The sequence below is a fragment of the Vicugna pacos genome, chromosome 1, assembly GCF_048564905.1.
Source record: "Vicugna pacos chromosome 1, VicPac4, whole genome shotgun sequence".
In the NCBI taxonomy this organism is placed as follows: domain Eukaryota; kingdom Metazoa; phylum Chordata; class Mammalia; order Artiodactyla; family Camelidae; genus Vicugna; species Vicugna pacos.
The window spans coordinates 26,649,035-26,663,669 of record NC_132987.1 but is presented as its reverse complement, the minus strand read 5'-3'; the positions used below and the strand labels follow the sequence as shown (position 1 = coordinate 26,663,669).

The following is a 14,635-nucleotide window of genomic DNA, read 5'->3' as shown; positions in this document are numbered from 1 at the left end:
TAACAGGTAACACAGGGTTCAGATAGTGTGGTTCTTGCATCCCACTCGCATCTTATCCTAAGCGTCTTAACATACCCATCTTTCACCTGTGCTTCTTACTGTATGTTTGCAATTAATTCAATACACTGTGTGATTCAAGCATCCGAATTTGATCACTGTACCTATCCATTCTGTTACCTCAGGATAACCAGCCTGGCAGTATACCTGGAGGCCAGCACTGCTTCAGAGTAATTTCCTACTTCAGAAATAATTCATATTTCAGAATGCTCTACGGTTTACAAAGTGCTTTAAGAGTCATAAAATGCTTTTATGTGCATTACCACAATGTATCATTTAACCTCTTAATTAAAACATCTTTCTTTAATTGATTTAATTAATTTTCAACAGCTTTGTGTTGAACTTGAGAAAGTCATTTAACTCTTCCAAGGCCAAAGACACCACTATAAAATAAAGAAACTGATCTAGATCAACACAGACAAACCAAAAAATATACATATATAAATGTGTACAGGCAGTACTTTTTTAAAAATGTTCTTTTAAAATCAGGAAATGGAAAATCTACAACTGTACTAAAGTATTTTATCACTTCCTGATAGTGAGGAGTTTCACTTTTCGGCTAGAATTTCAGAAATAAAATATCTAGCTTGAACTATAGTACCTTTAACACTGGGACTTGGAATAAGTTGTGTTATTGAGTGAGACTCATTTTGAAACTGCTTTGTCTTTCCCTAAGAAAACAATCATTACTTCGCTCACATTGCCTCTTACAATCACATTGTTTAAAAACAAAACATGTTCCTATCATATACAAGACAAACAGAAACATCTTTAGTACAAAAGTGGTTTACTTTTTCAATATGAGGGAGTTGCTATTCATGAAATTAAAGCATACTCACTGGTAAAATTTTTAAAGTAGAAAATAAAATTACTCCTCTCTGGAATTTTATACTCAGTGACTACCATGTAACAGTTTTAATCTATTTATTTTGAAAAGGTCTTTTCTTTGACTGAAAATCTTACAGGCCAGAGAGAACAACTGATTCTTAAGGCTGACTTAGGCAACACTTGTCTTTCAATTATAGAAATAAAGAAATATGAAAGAAAAAAAATGGTCTTTTCTTAACCAATTCTACTCTTTGACAGCAGCCTTAACAGAAGGTTTAATACAATTTAGAAAATATAAATAGCTAACAATTATGAACATTTATGACATCATTCTAAACACTTGATAGGTATTCACTTATTAAATCCTTACAACAACCCTATAAAGTCAACCACTGTTATCATCATCCTCATTTACAGATTGACCACAGAATGTTGAAAATAACTTAAGCTAGTAAATAAGAAGAACCAGGATTCTAACCCAGGCAGTCTGGCTCCAGAGTCCAGGCTCTTAACCCAGTGCTCTACACTGTCTCTTCTACAATTGCATTTTCATAAATAAACTGAGACTCAAGAGATGTTAGGTAACTGCCCAAGGTCATGGAGCTACAGAGTGGTAGAAATGGAATTCAATTCAGATTGTAATTCTCATTGTGGGAACTCTTAACTACCAAGCCATATAATCCAATCCATTCACACTACCAACCACTGGGTGCCTCTCTCCTAACTCTGCCCACTGACCCCCACAACCAACTACCAAGCAATGAAATCTCTCTGACAAATCTCTACAACAGAATCAAAAGGTAGATTTGGAGTAAACCAATATTGGGTTGTTTGACTCTCTGAAACTAAATAAGATGGATATTACTTCTCAGTAAGATCATAGCACAGCTCAACCCTAACAAATCGCTTGTAGTCTATGGACCTTGGAACATTCAACATTGTTCAGAGTGTAATACCTCTGCCAATTCTAGAGTTCCATGTTCCTAGACATAAACCTATATAATTAAAAACTTCACATTTCCTTTTGGATCAAAGGAAAGAGAAGCAATGAAATGAGAGGTGAAAAGAGAATAAACTGCTAACAGAAATAACAATAATCTAAAGTTCCAAGGAATAAATAATATGAAAGAACTAAAATTCCAAAGAAAAACTATTAATCAGTTCAAATATTACTGAATTCCTACTGTGTAACTCTCACTAGGTACCAGAACCATCAAGTTTAGTAAGACACAGCCCTGCCTTCTAGGTCCTCACGATCTAGAGATACTTACTGACTAGTCAGCAACGCACTCAACAGTAGCATCTCCACAGCCTATTAGAACTCACCAACTAGAGGACAGACATTGTTGTCAGGGAATTAGCAGTTAAGTGGGGGAATGCAAGTGCCAAAAATACAATCATCAGGCATACAAACAGTATAACTAAAACTGACTTTATCTTTTCAAAAGCAGCATCCTAATACCCATCTAAATGAAACTAGAATCAACCTGATGTCCAATTTATTTAAATTTTATTACTGCAAACTCAGATTTCAGGGGTATTCTTATTCAATTAAAAGGAGCTAATATTTTCTACCTCTTGACTCAGCCCCTTTGAATGACTGTTACCACATCCAGTTCCTCTGCCTCAGTATTTAGTTCTCCTTTTTACCAGTTACATAACTTCACAACCCATCCCCCCACCAGCTCTCCCTGCATTCCTGTCAGCCTCTATCTTTAGCGTCAGCATAAAGACCAGATTTAAGCAGCTCCCATGCTAATAATTCCTTCGCTAGATGACATCACCACACATTCCATACCCACCTGCCTGAAGCACAAGGCACACTGCTGGTAAGAACTGACTGTTCTCTAACATTTTGTTTTGCCTCTACATTAAATAATACAACTTGGGCAGTCTCATACACTGCTTGAGGGAGTGAGTGAAGGATGATGAGAATAATTATAATGAAGACAAAACAGATAAAACATTTACCATGTGTCAGATACCATTCTAAGCAGTTTTTATTTAATCATCACTACAATAATCCAGTTTATAAATTTTTTAAAAAGAGGCATTTATAGTGGGTAAGTAATTTGATCCACATCACACAGCTAGTTAAATTCCTAGAGCTGCCCACTGAAACATTATTTAACTTATCACACAGCTGAACCATAGAATAACAGTTCACTTCAGGTAAAAAAGAAAGAAAGAAACAAGGAGTGGCAGGTGTTATAACAACTGAGGGAAAGACAGAGAGAGAGAGAATGAAAGAAAGTAAAGGAGAAAAGAGACACAAGGACAACTTCATTCCCTGATCAGTCCACAAATCCTCTACCGCATTTCAAAGTCAACCTAAGACTATTCCAAGGATTTGGGGGACCAATTTAGAGAAGAGATTTGAATAGCAATGGACTCAGTCCTTAAAGGTTCTACTTTCACTCCATCTCAAAAAGATCCAGACTATTCTATAAAAATCTAATTAACCAGTTCTCTACCAAAGAGAGTGACAGAGGATAAGAAATCTCATAGGGATGGGATTTACTATGCCTTCAGAATGTTATGGGATAGTTATGGGAACCCAGCCTGGCTCTCCCAAGTTCTACAATGACTCTAGAGCCTTCCACAAGTACTGCAGTATGCAGAAGCATGGCTAAGGACCACATTAAGCTTTGGTCAGCCACAATTCTGGCCCTTCTATTTCTCACCTAATATTATTAAGCAAATCGCCTACAAGCCACCCCCAAACCGAATAAATCCTTAGCAAAATAAAATACCTAGAGTATAGGCGTACACACATACACACACCACACACTTACAGATATAGTTAACTCTTCTTTTAGCTTCACAGAAATGAGAAATAGGAAACATATACACTTCTCAGTGTAGAGGACAGTAAGACAGTAGCCTAGAAAGGACTATACGGTTTTGAAGAGCAACCTTCTTCTTTAAAAACTTTTCTATCCACCATCAAAGATAAGACCATTATGGTTCTCTTCTGACTCACTGACGCTAATTTTAGGTTGAAATTTTCTATGGACTTATTGCACAATTTTTTAAAATATCACTGTCAAGTCATTACAGATATACTAATTACCAACAAAAACAGTAAGATTCTACATTAAACACACAGCATGCAGATATATATGTGCATGAGCACTCAAGAGTACACACACGCTCTCAAGAGCAACAACATTTATCAGGAATTTATTGTCCATGAGGTCTTAAGAATCAAGGCAATAAAAAAATGAGCAAGGTCTCCTACTTTCAAGTAACAACTATGTGTATATACACCTCTATGTTTGTACGTAAACACCTTATAAGATTCTATTATTTTGTTATTGTATAACACCCATCATTTAAGACTTCTTTTGAAGCTTTTCTTTAAGGGATGTTTTTAGACATGAACAAATTTTACTGTTTAAATTTAAAATTAAATTAATTTAAATTTAAACTTTACTTACAGCTAAAATGTCCGCTTCTACAGGCAGTAGGTTTAAGAATGCGAAGAGCTGGACAGTCAAGATGGTATAGACTTGTGTGGCCGACAGCATGAGCATCCCTATAGAGAGCAGCATCTTGATGCAGAATCACCTGGGAGACAAGCAGATAAGTAACAGTAAGTTCTGGTGCTTTGTCCCTGAAAATAAGATATTTGATATATTACTTCCTGTTGTCCAGAAATGTCTCTTTTAATTACAAACATGGATTAACACTAAAATGAAACTAGTATTTCAAAAGCATAAGGGTTTACACAGATTTGGACATTTAGGTAAACACCCAATGTTAGTCAGTACCTACATAACTCATGGTGACTAAGTTCTGTGTTTTAACCACAAAAGAAAGATCCTCCCACAGTTTTCAGTTTGTCTATGAACTCAATTATGGGAAAAACTAGATTTTAATCAAAATAATAATTAAAAAACACACAAGCCCTTTTGAAATAATTTTTTTTTTCAGTCTTGGTGGGGGTGGGTATAGTTCACTGGTAAAGCACATGCTTAGCACACACAAGGTCCTGGGTTCAATTACCAGCACTTCTATTAAAAAAAAGAGTGCTTACCAAAGGAAGAAGGGATAAATTAGGAGTTTGCAAACTCCTAATACTAACTACTCCAGATACAAACTACAATATATAAAATACATAAACAACAAGGTCCTACTATGTATATTCCATATTTTGCAATAACCTATATTGAAAAACAATATATAATGTATAACTGAATCACTATGCTGTACACCAGAAACTAACATACTGTAAATCAACTGTACTTCAATAAAAATTTTTAAATAAATTTAAAATGTTATAACCTTAAGGAATTTTGATAATTCTTTAAATATAATTTATAAATTTACATGTAAATTTACTTTTTATTTATTCAATATTATACCCCCTCCAAAATAGCCACTTATTATAAAGTAATTCTTTTTGTCCTTTCCCTTCTAACAATATATACATCTTAATGGCAATAGTGCAGCCACCTCTCCCAACCTCATCCAATTTTCTGCGTGAGTCCCTGTCTATCTTACAGCAAAAAGATACAGTGAAAAGATTAAATGTTAAGCAAGTAAGTATCAAAATTCTCATTGGTAAGCCTCAACCAATTGTATAACATACTTTTTAAATGATGAGAATGACATTTGCAAAGACAAGGGCCTTTATAATGAATTATTTCATTAAATCCCACTAACTCATGTAATAACAATTTTGATGATGATTGCTATTGCTAAGGCTGTGGATTTAAAGACTACCATACAGACTCAAACTCTGACACGTACGGAAAGAGAAATTCCCTTGAATAATTTTTGAACTACCATCTTACAAAGTCATTTACATCACAGATTAAATAAAGGCGGAAAGTATGTTAAATGTATAGATTTGTTCCACAGAGACAGAAAGTAAATTAGTGGTTGCCTAGGGGTGGGGGTAAGAGTAAGGCAGAGAGGAGGGACCGATAGGAATGAGGGATGACTGCTTACAGATATGGGGTTTCTTTTCTGGATGATGAAAATGTTCTAAAACTAGATTGTGGTAATGATTGCACAGATCTATAAATATACTAAAAATCACTGCACTTTTTACTTCAAATGGGTAAATTTTATGGTTTGTGTATTATTATATCTCAATAAAACTCTTTTAAAATGCATAATTTGTTGATATTAGTTTCTCAGGTAAAATACATTTAAAATATACCTCTGTGGAGAAAAGAGGTAACATAGCAGGCCTGAGACTGCTATCCTTAGAAAGACTGCTTGCAATGTTGGCTCTTCACTGACATCTGAGAACTTAGATTTCAGGATCGTTCCCATCATTCCCTGATAAGAAGCCTAAATTCTGCAAACAATGTGGTTTATGTTGAACACCTACTTTCTTTCTGGGAGTCTGAAATTTTGGTACATGCTAGTTGGAGAGTGCCTACCTGAATAGCCCTCAATGTAAATCCCGGGCCCTGAATTTCTAATGAGTGTCCCTGTTAGACATGTCACATGTGTTGTCATAACTCACTGCTGAGAAATTGAGCATATCCCCTGTGACTCCACTGAGAGAGGACTCTTAAAAGCTTACACTTGGTTTCCTCTCGACTTTACCCCATGTACCTTTTCCTGTTGCTGATTTTGCTTTGTAGCTTTTCACTGTAATAAATCAGTCATACACTGAGTACTGTAAGTTCTCTAGTGAATCACTGAATCTTGGGGTTAGTCTTGGGGACCACATTAGACAATTTCTAGGCAGAAGTAATACCATAAAAACATGGAAATCCTTATAAAATACGGTATAGCTGCTACTAAATTTTGCTAGGAAGAATAAATATGCAGTATATTGACCACTGACCTGTTTGGGAAACTTAATAAATTAAGACTATGACTCTCCTTGTAAAGTTTTGGAATCCCCAGCTATTTTTAGAAGGAGAGGAAGAGAGGGTTTATAGGGAAAATAACTCTAAGGATATGAATAACAATAATCATAACTATAACTGATCACTTACTAAGTGTCAGGCTTTGCTCTAAGCATGTTATTGAATTTAACTCATCTAATTCTAACAATACCCTATAAGGTATCACTTCATAGATGGAGAAAACTTAGGCCCTTTTAAGTAACTTATCCAAGGTCAAACAATGAACAATAGCAGAGCCAGTATTTGAACCCAAGCAGGCTGCTTTTGTAGTCCACACTGTAAAGCCCAACTGAAAACAGCATCAATTTCCAAGGTTGATGCTCAAAAGGCAGAGTAATGGACCTATGCTTACACACGTACTCAAGGGTTTCAAGCCAACACTCATGGCACAACAGTCACTGGATTATTTACTTCTTTTGCTCTGTGTGTGTGTGTGTGTGTGTGTGTGTGTATTTAATAACTGTAGTGGGGTTTGGTTATACGTTTTGCTTTTATTGTCTTCTTTAAAATAACACATTCTGGAGTTTTTATAATCTCTATTTGTAAAATTAATTTTTGTTCATTGTAGAAAATGTGAGAGAAATTAAAATCACTCACAATTGTCAAAAGAATAACCAATACCCCTATTTTGATATATATATATATCCTCCCATTCTTTTAGTTATATGTACATTCAATTATTTATTTAGTAAAACTGAGAATGTACTATACACGCTGTTTTGTTAACTATTCTTTTCACTTACTGCATTGTGAATATTTTCCTGATTCATTAACTATACTTGAAAAAAATCAAAAATTTCAAACCCTGTACCTTAACCTCCCCTCAAGAACCATTACAGACAGTAGTCCATGAGACTCTCTGGGGCTTCCATCCCTTTCAAACAATATTTTTTAACTCTATTTAAAACACTGGGTTCCCATTTATGACTCTGTTAATACAAAATGAAAACTTCTGGTCTAAAACATGATGTATAATGACCACATGATATTCCATATAAATGTTCTATAATGGATTTAACGGAATCCCTATTGTTGGAGATTGAATCTCCTTCTATTTTTTCTACTGTTATAAATTCTGCAATAAATACTCTTATAGTTAAACCTTACAGGTACATCCTTAATTTTTTTTTAGATTAAAGTCATAGAATTGAGTGGTAGTATCGTAACTGTGGTAAGAAATATCAGATCTAGTATTAGGCAGAGCTATGTCTATATCTTCGCACTGCCACATGCTAACAGTGTGATTTTGAGGCAAAATGATTAAACTGCTTCAACTGCAAAAGGAGATTATTTAGGATTTAAAAGATAAGTCTGTGGAATAAATTTAAAAATGCATGTAAGGGCTTAAAGCACCACTGGAATATAGGAGGGAAATAGTTTGGATGGTGATGTCAATAGATGAGACAGAAAATACAGGAGAACCACAGTTAGTGGAAGTGAGAACAATTTGGGAATTTCTTCACTTGATGTTTGTAAAACATTCCAGTGGACATGTAAATAGTGATAAATAGAGGTCAGGAGCTCTGCCCAGGACATAGGGAGATTTAGGAATTATCAACAGAAGATGAAACTAAAGTGATCTTAATATAAAAGTAAAAATTAAAAAGAGAAGAGGACTAAAGAAAACTCTGAAGAGTATCTAAATTTAAGATTAGAAAGAGAAAGCAGAAAAAAGAAAGACAAAGATTAATTTCATAAAAGTCAAGAAAGAAAAGAACTTTGAAATGAATGTGGGGGAAGGAAGGCAGTTAGTTAACAGAAGTAAATGTTGGAGAAGAGGCAAAAGGGCCTACAATTTTCACATTTCAGAGTCTGTCCAAACTAAACAGTTTTATTTTCCAGTAGCCCAGCAGGTGCCCTTGCTCTCGCTCTGATCAACTCACTGTTTCCAAGAATGCATCCTATTGTTGCCAGCTCTAACCTTCATTCATGTGTTATCCAGAAACTACTCTACCTTCAAAGGAAAATTTAGGTGGATACTATGAATCCTATAAAATTGTATGCAAAATTTTATGTATGTATAGATATATGCAGTTTCTGTGAAAAACGTCTATGGTTGTTAATACATTCTCCAAAAAAATACAATAGGGGTTTTTTGTTGTTAAATCTTCCCTTCTCCAAGAAGTCTTCTGGAAAGAAAGGTTAACAAGCTTAAATCCTTTGATACTTTCTTCTAACACTTACACTACTGGGTTGAGATAAATATAGACTGTCAACTGTACTGCTAGACAACATTATTTATTATAAAAATGACTTCCTAATTGGTGGAAAACATTAAAACTGGAAAACATTGTGTAGGTTAACTGTAAAAATCCTTGCGAACTACCAAGCAGGTTTCTAGAGATGCCTCCATTACCACTATCTCTGATCATACTTATTTGTACCTACTATTTGGCAGAATTGCACTACTAATTACAAACAAATATTTTATCCGAAATTAGCCTCCTGACTCTGTCTAAAAGGTTTTTCAACTGGCAAATTCTCATTCTATTTTCTGTTCAGCCTGTACCACCTGAGATGTATTCCTGTCAAAATTGTTTTCACCAAATTCTAACAAGCCTTAGCTCTAATTTCAAGTTTACAAGAAATACGTGGACTAGAACTAAGTAAGTAAGATAAGGTGGGTGTGTTACTTGAGGGCATTGCACGAATTTCAGTAAAATTAAATAGGATAAACAAAACAGTGCAGGGGGATGGAATGGGAGAACAGCAAGAGACGGTTGTACATTAAAAGAGATAAGAAACATTAAATCCAAATACAAAACACAAGGCTCAAGCAAACCAATAATAAAAATATAACTGACAAACAAGAGTGACAATATGACCATTCAGGCTAGATATCAGATACATTTTTTAAAATGTTAATTTTCTTAGGCATGACAACAGTATTGTGGTCATATGAGAAATTCCTTATTTCTGGAGATGCCTACTGAAATGCTTAGGAATGAAATGTCACGATACCTGTAATTTACTTTAAAATTCTCCAGCCAAAAATAAATAAATAAATAAACCAAAAGACTAATAAATGTTAAATCTAGGAGAAGATTATTCTGAGGTTCATTACCCTATTTCTCCACTTTTCTATAATAAAAAGATAATTTGGTAATTTGTTTGATAATTTGTATACTAAAAAGTTTTAACAGTGAACAAACAATTGTTTTAACTCTTCAGTGATCTTCTAGAAGGACTTCAGCTTCATTTTTTTCATTGTGGTATAATACACAACATAAAATTCACCATTTTAAACATTTTTAAGTGTAAAGTTTAGCAATATTAATTATACTCACATTGTTGTGCACAACCATCACCACCATCTACCTCCACAACTTTTTCATCTTCCCAAACTGAAACTCTGTACTCATTAAATACTAATATCCCATTCCTCCTGCCCCTAGCCCCAAGAAACCACTATTCTACTTTCTGTCTCTATAAATTTGACTACTTGAGTATCTGATATAAGTGGAATCATTTTTTGTCCATTTATGCTGTGCTTATTTCACTTAGCATGTCTTCAAGATTCATCCACATTGTAGCATATGTCAGAATTTTCTTCTTTTTTAAGGCTATATAATATCCCATTGTTTGTTTTTACCATATTTGGTTTATCCATTTATCCATTAATGGATGCTTTGATTGCTTCTACCTTTTGGCTACTGTGAACAATGCTGCTTTGAACATGGGTGTACAAATATCTATTTGAGTACCTGCTTTCACTTCTTTGGGGTATATACCCAGAAGTGGAATTGCTGGATCATATGGTAATTCTATGTTTAATTTTTTTTGAGGATTCACCATACCATTATCCACAACAGATGCACCATTTTACATTCCCAGCAGCAATACACAAGGGTTCCAATTTTTTCACATCCTTGCCAATATTTCTTATTTTCTGTTTGTTTGATAATAGTCATTCTAATAGGTATAAAGTGACAGCTCATTGTAGTTTTGATTTGCATTTTTCTAATAATTCATGGTGTTGATCATCTTTTCATATGCTTATTAACTTTTGTATATCTTCACTGGAGAAATGATTATTCAAGTCCTTTCCTCATTTCAATCAGGTGGTGGTAGTCATTGAGTTGTAAAAGTTCTTTATATATTCTGCACATACTTCCCTTATCAGATACATTATTGAAAAACATTTTCTCAAATTCCATGAGTTGTCTTTTCACTCTGTATAGTGTCCTTTGATACACAAGTTTTTAATTTTGATGAAGTCCAACTCATCTTTTCTTTTCTTTTGTTCCCTGTGTTTGTAATGTCATATCTAAGATATTACTGCCACATCCAATGTCATGAAACATCCCCCTCTATGTTTTTGTCTAAAAGTTTTGTATGTTAGCTCTTATGTTTAGGTCTTTCAACCTTTTTAAGTTAGTTTTGTATAGGGTTATAAGATGTGTCCAACTTTATTCTTTGTATGTGGATATCCAGTTTTCCCAATACTATTTGTTGAAAAGATTGTCCCTTCCCATTGAATGATCCTGGCACTCTGGTCAAAAATCATTAGAGCATATACGTGAGGATTTTTCTCTAAGGTCTCTATGATATTTCATTGGCCTTTATGTATCTTTCTTTATGCCAGAACCATACTGGTTTTGGGGGGTTTTTTAATGGAGGTACTGGGGAATTGAACCCAGGACTTTGTGCATGCTAAGCATGTGCTCTACCACTGAGCTATACCCACAACCCCAGCACCATACTGTTTTGATTACTGTAACATTATAGTAAGTTTTGAAATCAGCAAGTATAAGACCTCTGACTTTGTTCTTTATCAATATTTCTTTGACTATTCAGAGACTCTTGAGATTCCATATAAATTTTAGGATGGATTTTCCTATTTCCACAAAAATTTTCATTGGGATTTTGATACAGATTGCACTGAATCTATACATTGCTTTGGATAGTACTAACACCTTAACAATATTAAGCCTATCAATCCATGAACATGGGATGTTTATCCATTTATTTGTGTCTTCTTTAATTTCTTCTGGCAACATTTTGTAGTTTTCAGTATACAAGTCTTTTGCCATTTCAGTAAGTTTATTCCTAAGCATTTTATTCTTTCTGATACTATTGTAAATGGAACTGTTTTATTACTTTCCTTTTGGGATTGTTCACTGCGGCATATAGGAATGCAACTATTTTTGCATGTGGATTGTATGTGCTTCAACTTTGCTGAATCCATTTATTAGTTCTAGTAAGTTTCTTGTGGAATTCTTATTTTATGCATGTAAGAACATGTCTTCAAACAGATAATTTTACTTTTTCTTTTCCAATTTGGGTGCCTTTTATTTCTTTTTTCTTGACTAATTTCTCTGGAACAGATAATTTTACTTTTTCTTTTCCAATTTGGGTGCCTTTTATTTCTTTTTTCTTGACTAATTTCTCTGGCTAGGACTTCCAACACTAAGCTGAACAGAAGTGGTGAAAGCGGGTATCCTTTTCTTTCTTCTGATCTTAAAGGAAAAGTTCTGTCTTTTATCACTGAGTATAATGTTAAGTGTGGGTGAGTCATATATGGCCTTTATTATATTGAAGAAATTGCTTCTATATTTAGTTTAGTCAGTGTTTTCTATCATGAAAGGGTGTTGGATTTTGTCAAATGCTTTTTCCTGCATTAAATGAAATGGCCATGTGTTTTTTTCTCTTTGTGCTGTTAATGTAGTGTGTTATACTGATTTCTTTTTATACACTGAACCATCTTTGCATTCTAGGAACTAGTTCCACTTGGCATGATGTAGTTAAATTTGGTTTGCTTGTACTTTGTTGAGGATTCTTGCATCAATATTCAAAAGAAATGGTGATCTGCAGTTTTTGTTTTTATTGTAGTGTGTTTGTCTGGCTTTGATATCAGGGTAAAGGTGACCTTACAGAAATAGTTAGTAATTGTTCCCTCCTCTTCAACTTTTTGGAAGATTTCAGAAGGACTGGTATTAATTCTTCTTTAAATACTTGATACACTTGGCCAATAAAGCAATCTACTCATCAGCTTTTCTTTCTTAGAAGGTTTTTGATTATCAATTGAATCTCTTTCTAGTCATAGGTCTATTGAAATTTTCTATTTCTTCATGATCAATCTTGGTAGATTATGTGCTTCTTGGCACTTGTCCAGTACATCTAGATTATCCATTTTTTTTTACTCTATCATTGTTCGTAGTATTCTTTTATCATCCTCTTTATTTCTGTAAAATCAGTAGTAATGTTCCCTCTTTCATGACCAATTTTAGTTGAGTCTTCTTTCTTTTTCCTTAGTAAATATAGCTAAAGGTTTACTAATTTTGATCTTTTCAAAGAACCAATTCTTGATTTTGTTAATTTTCTCTTAGTGTTGTTTTTAAGGATTTGAGCACCATGGCTAGCACATGTGATTATCTATATGTTTTAAGAGCACAGATGTCAGTTAGTCATCCAATGCAGCTCTGGTAATTGCAAAATTTTAAAATTTCCCCAAGCAGCACAGTAAATCCTAACCTCACATTTAAATCTGTGACACTATCATGCAACTCATCTATACAAAATTATATTCTAAACTTCATTTTATAGATGGGGATGTATTTAGTGTTTAAGACCAATATTACTTTCAAGAAGTTCCTTTCCAAATAACTTTCAATTCTAAAGATGACTCACATTCTGACATCAACTAGTTCAGTGCCAAATAACACTCATAAAACAGCTAACAATCTCCGTAAGAAAAGCTCTCAATAAGCTCATATTCCATTGGTTCTCCAGCTAGATTCTTGTGTATCACTGGATGTATCACTGGGATTTCAAAAGCTTGACCAAAATACTCCACTGCTAAAATAATGGTTATCTTTTCCTAATTTGAAAAAAGATTTAATAGATAGTATTTTCAATTTATTTTTCTCCATAAATGTATCTTATACTACTAAACACATCGAAAGAATATATGCTATGGCAAGCACTAACAGAAAATATGCCTAAACAGCTAGTTAACTATTTTAGTGTAAAATTTATAATAGCCAAATACATTTCACTAAATAGGTTGATCCAGCTATTCTATTTCTGGGTATTTATCCAAAGAATATGAAACACTAATTCAGAAAGATATATCCATCTCTATGTTTACTGCAGCATTATTCACAATGCCAAGAATGAAACAACCTAAGTGCCTTTCAACTGATGAACAAATTAAAAAAGATGTGGTAAATATATAGAATACTGCTCAGATATAAAAAAAAAAGATGAAATCTTGCTATTTATGACAACATGGACAGATCTAGAGGGTATTAATGCTGAGTGAAATAAGTCAGATGGAGAAAGACAAATACCATATGATTTCATTCATATGAAGATTATAAAAAACAAATGAAATAAAGAAATGAAAGAAATGAAAGAAAGAAAGGAAGGAAGGAAGGAAGGAAGGAAAGAAAGAAGGAAAGAAGGAAAGAAGAAAGAAAAGGAAAGAAAGAAAGAAAAGGAAAGAAAGAGAAAGAAAGAAAGAAAGGAAAGAAAGGAAAGAAAGGAAGAAAGGAAGAAAGGAAGGGAGGAAGGAAGGAAGAAAGAAAGAAAGAAAGAAAGAAAGGAGAAACCAAACCAAACAAAAACAAACACACAGCTGCAGAGAACAGATGAGTGGTTACCAGATGGGAAAGGGGTTGGGAAAAGGTAAAATGGGTAAAGGAGTCAAATATATAGTGACAGATGGAAACCAAACTTTTGGTGGTAAGCATGCTATAGTGCATACAGAGATCAAAATATCATGTTGTACACATGAAACTTACATAATGTTATAAACCAATGTTACCTCAATTAAAAAATATATGTATCAATATAACCAAGAATATTTCTTCTGTTAAGTGACAAAAGTCATGTCCTATTCTTCTCCAAAACATAGCCTCCCTTTTCTTTATGCA

The 14,635-nt window shown here is 33.8% G+C and overlaps 1 protein-coding gene across 2 annotated transcripts in view; it reads right to left on the bottom strand.

The window, feature by feature from the left end:
• RNF13 (ring finger protein 13) overlaps positions 1-14,635 on the bottom strand; it is a 116,097-nt gene that overhangs the window by 84,924 nt on the left and 16,538 nt on the right. For both annotated transcript variants that reach the window (XM_006202797.4, XM_031678861.2), the window contains exon 2: positions 4,326-4,455. In XM_006202797.4, the coding sequence (XP_006202859.1) occupies positions 4,326-4,439 (114 nt within the window). In that variant the 5' untranslated portion in view covers positions 4,440-4,455. The remainder of the gene's footprint in view (positions 1-4,325; positions 4,456-14,635) is intronic.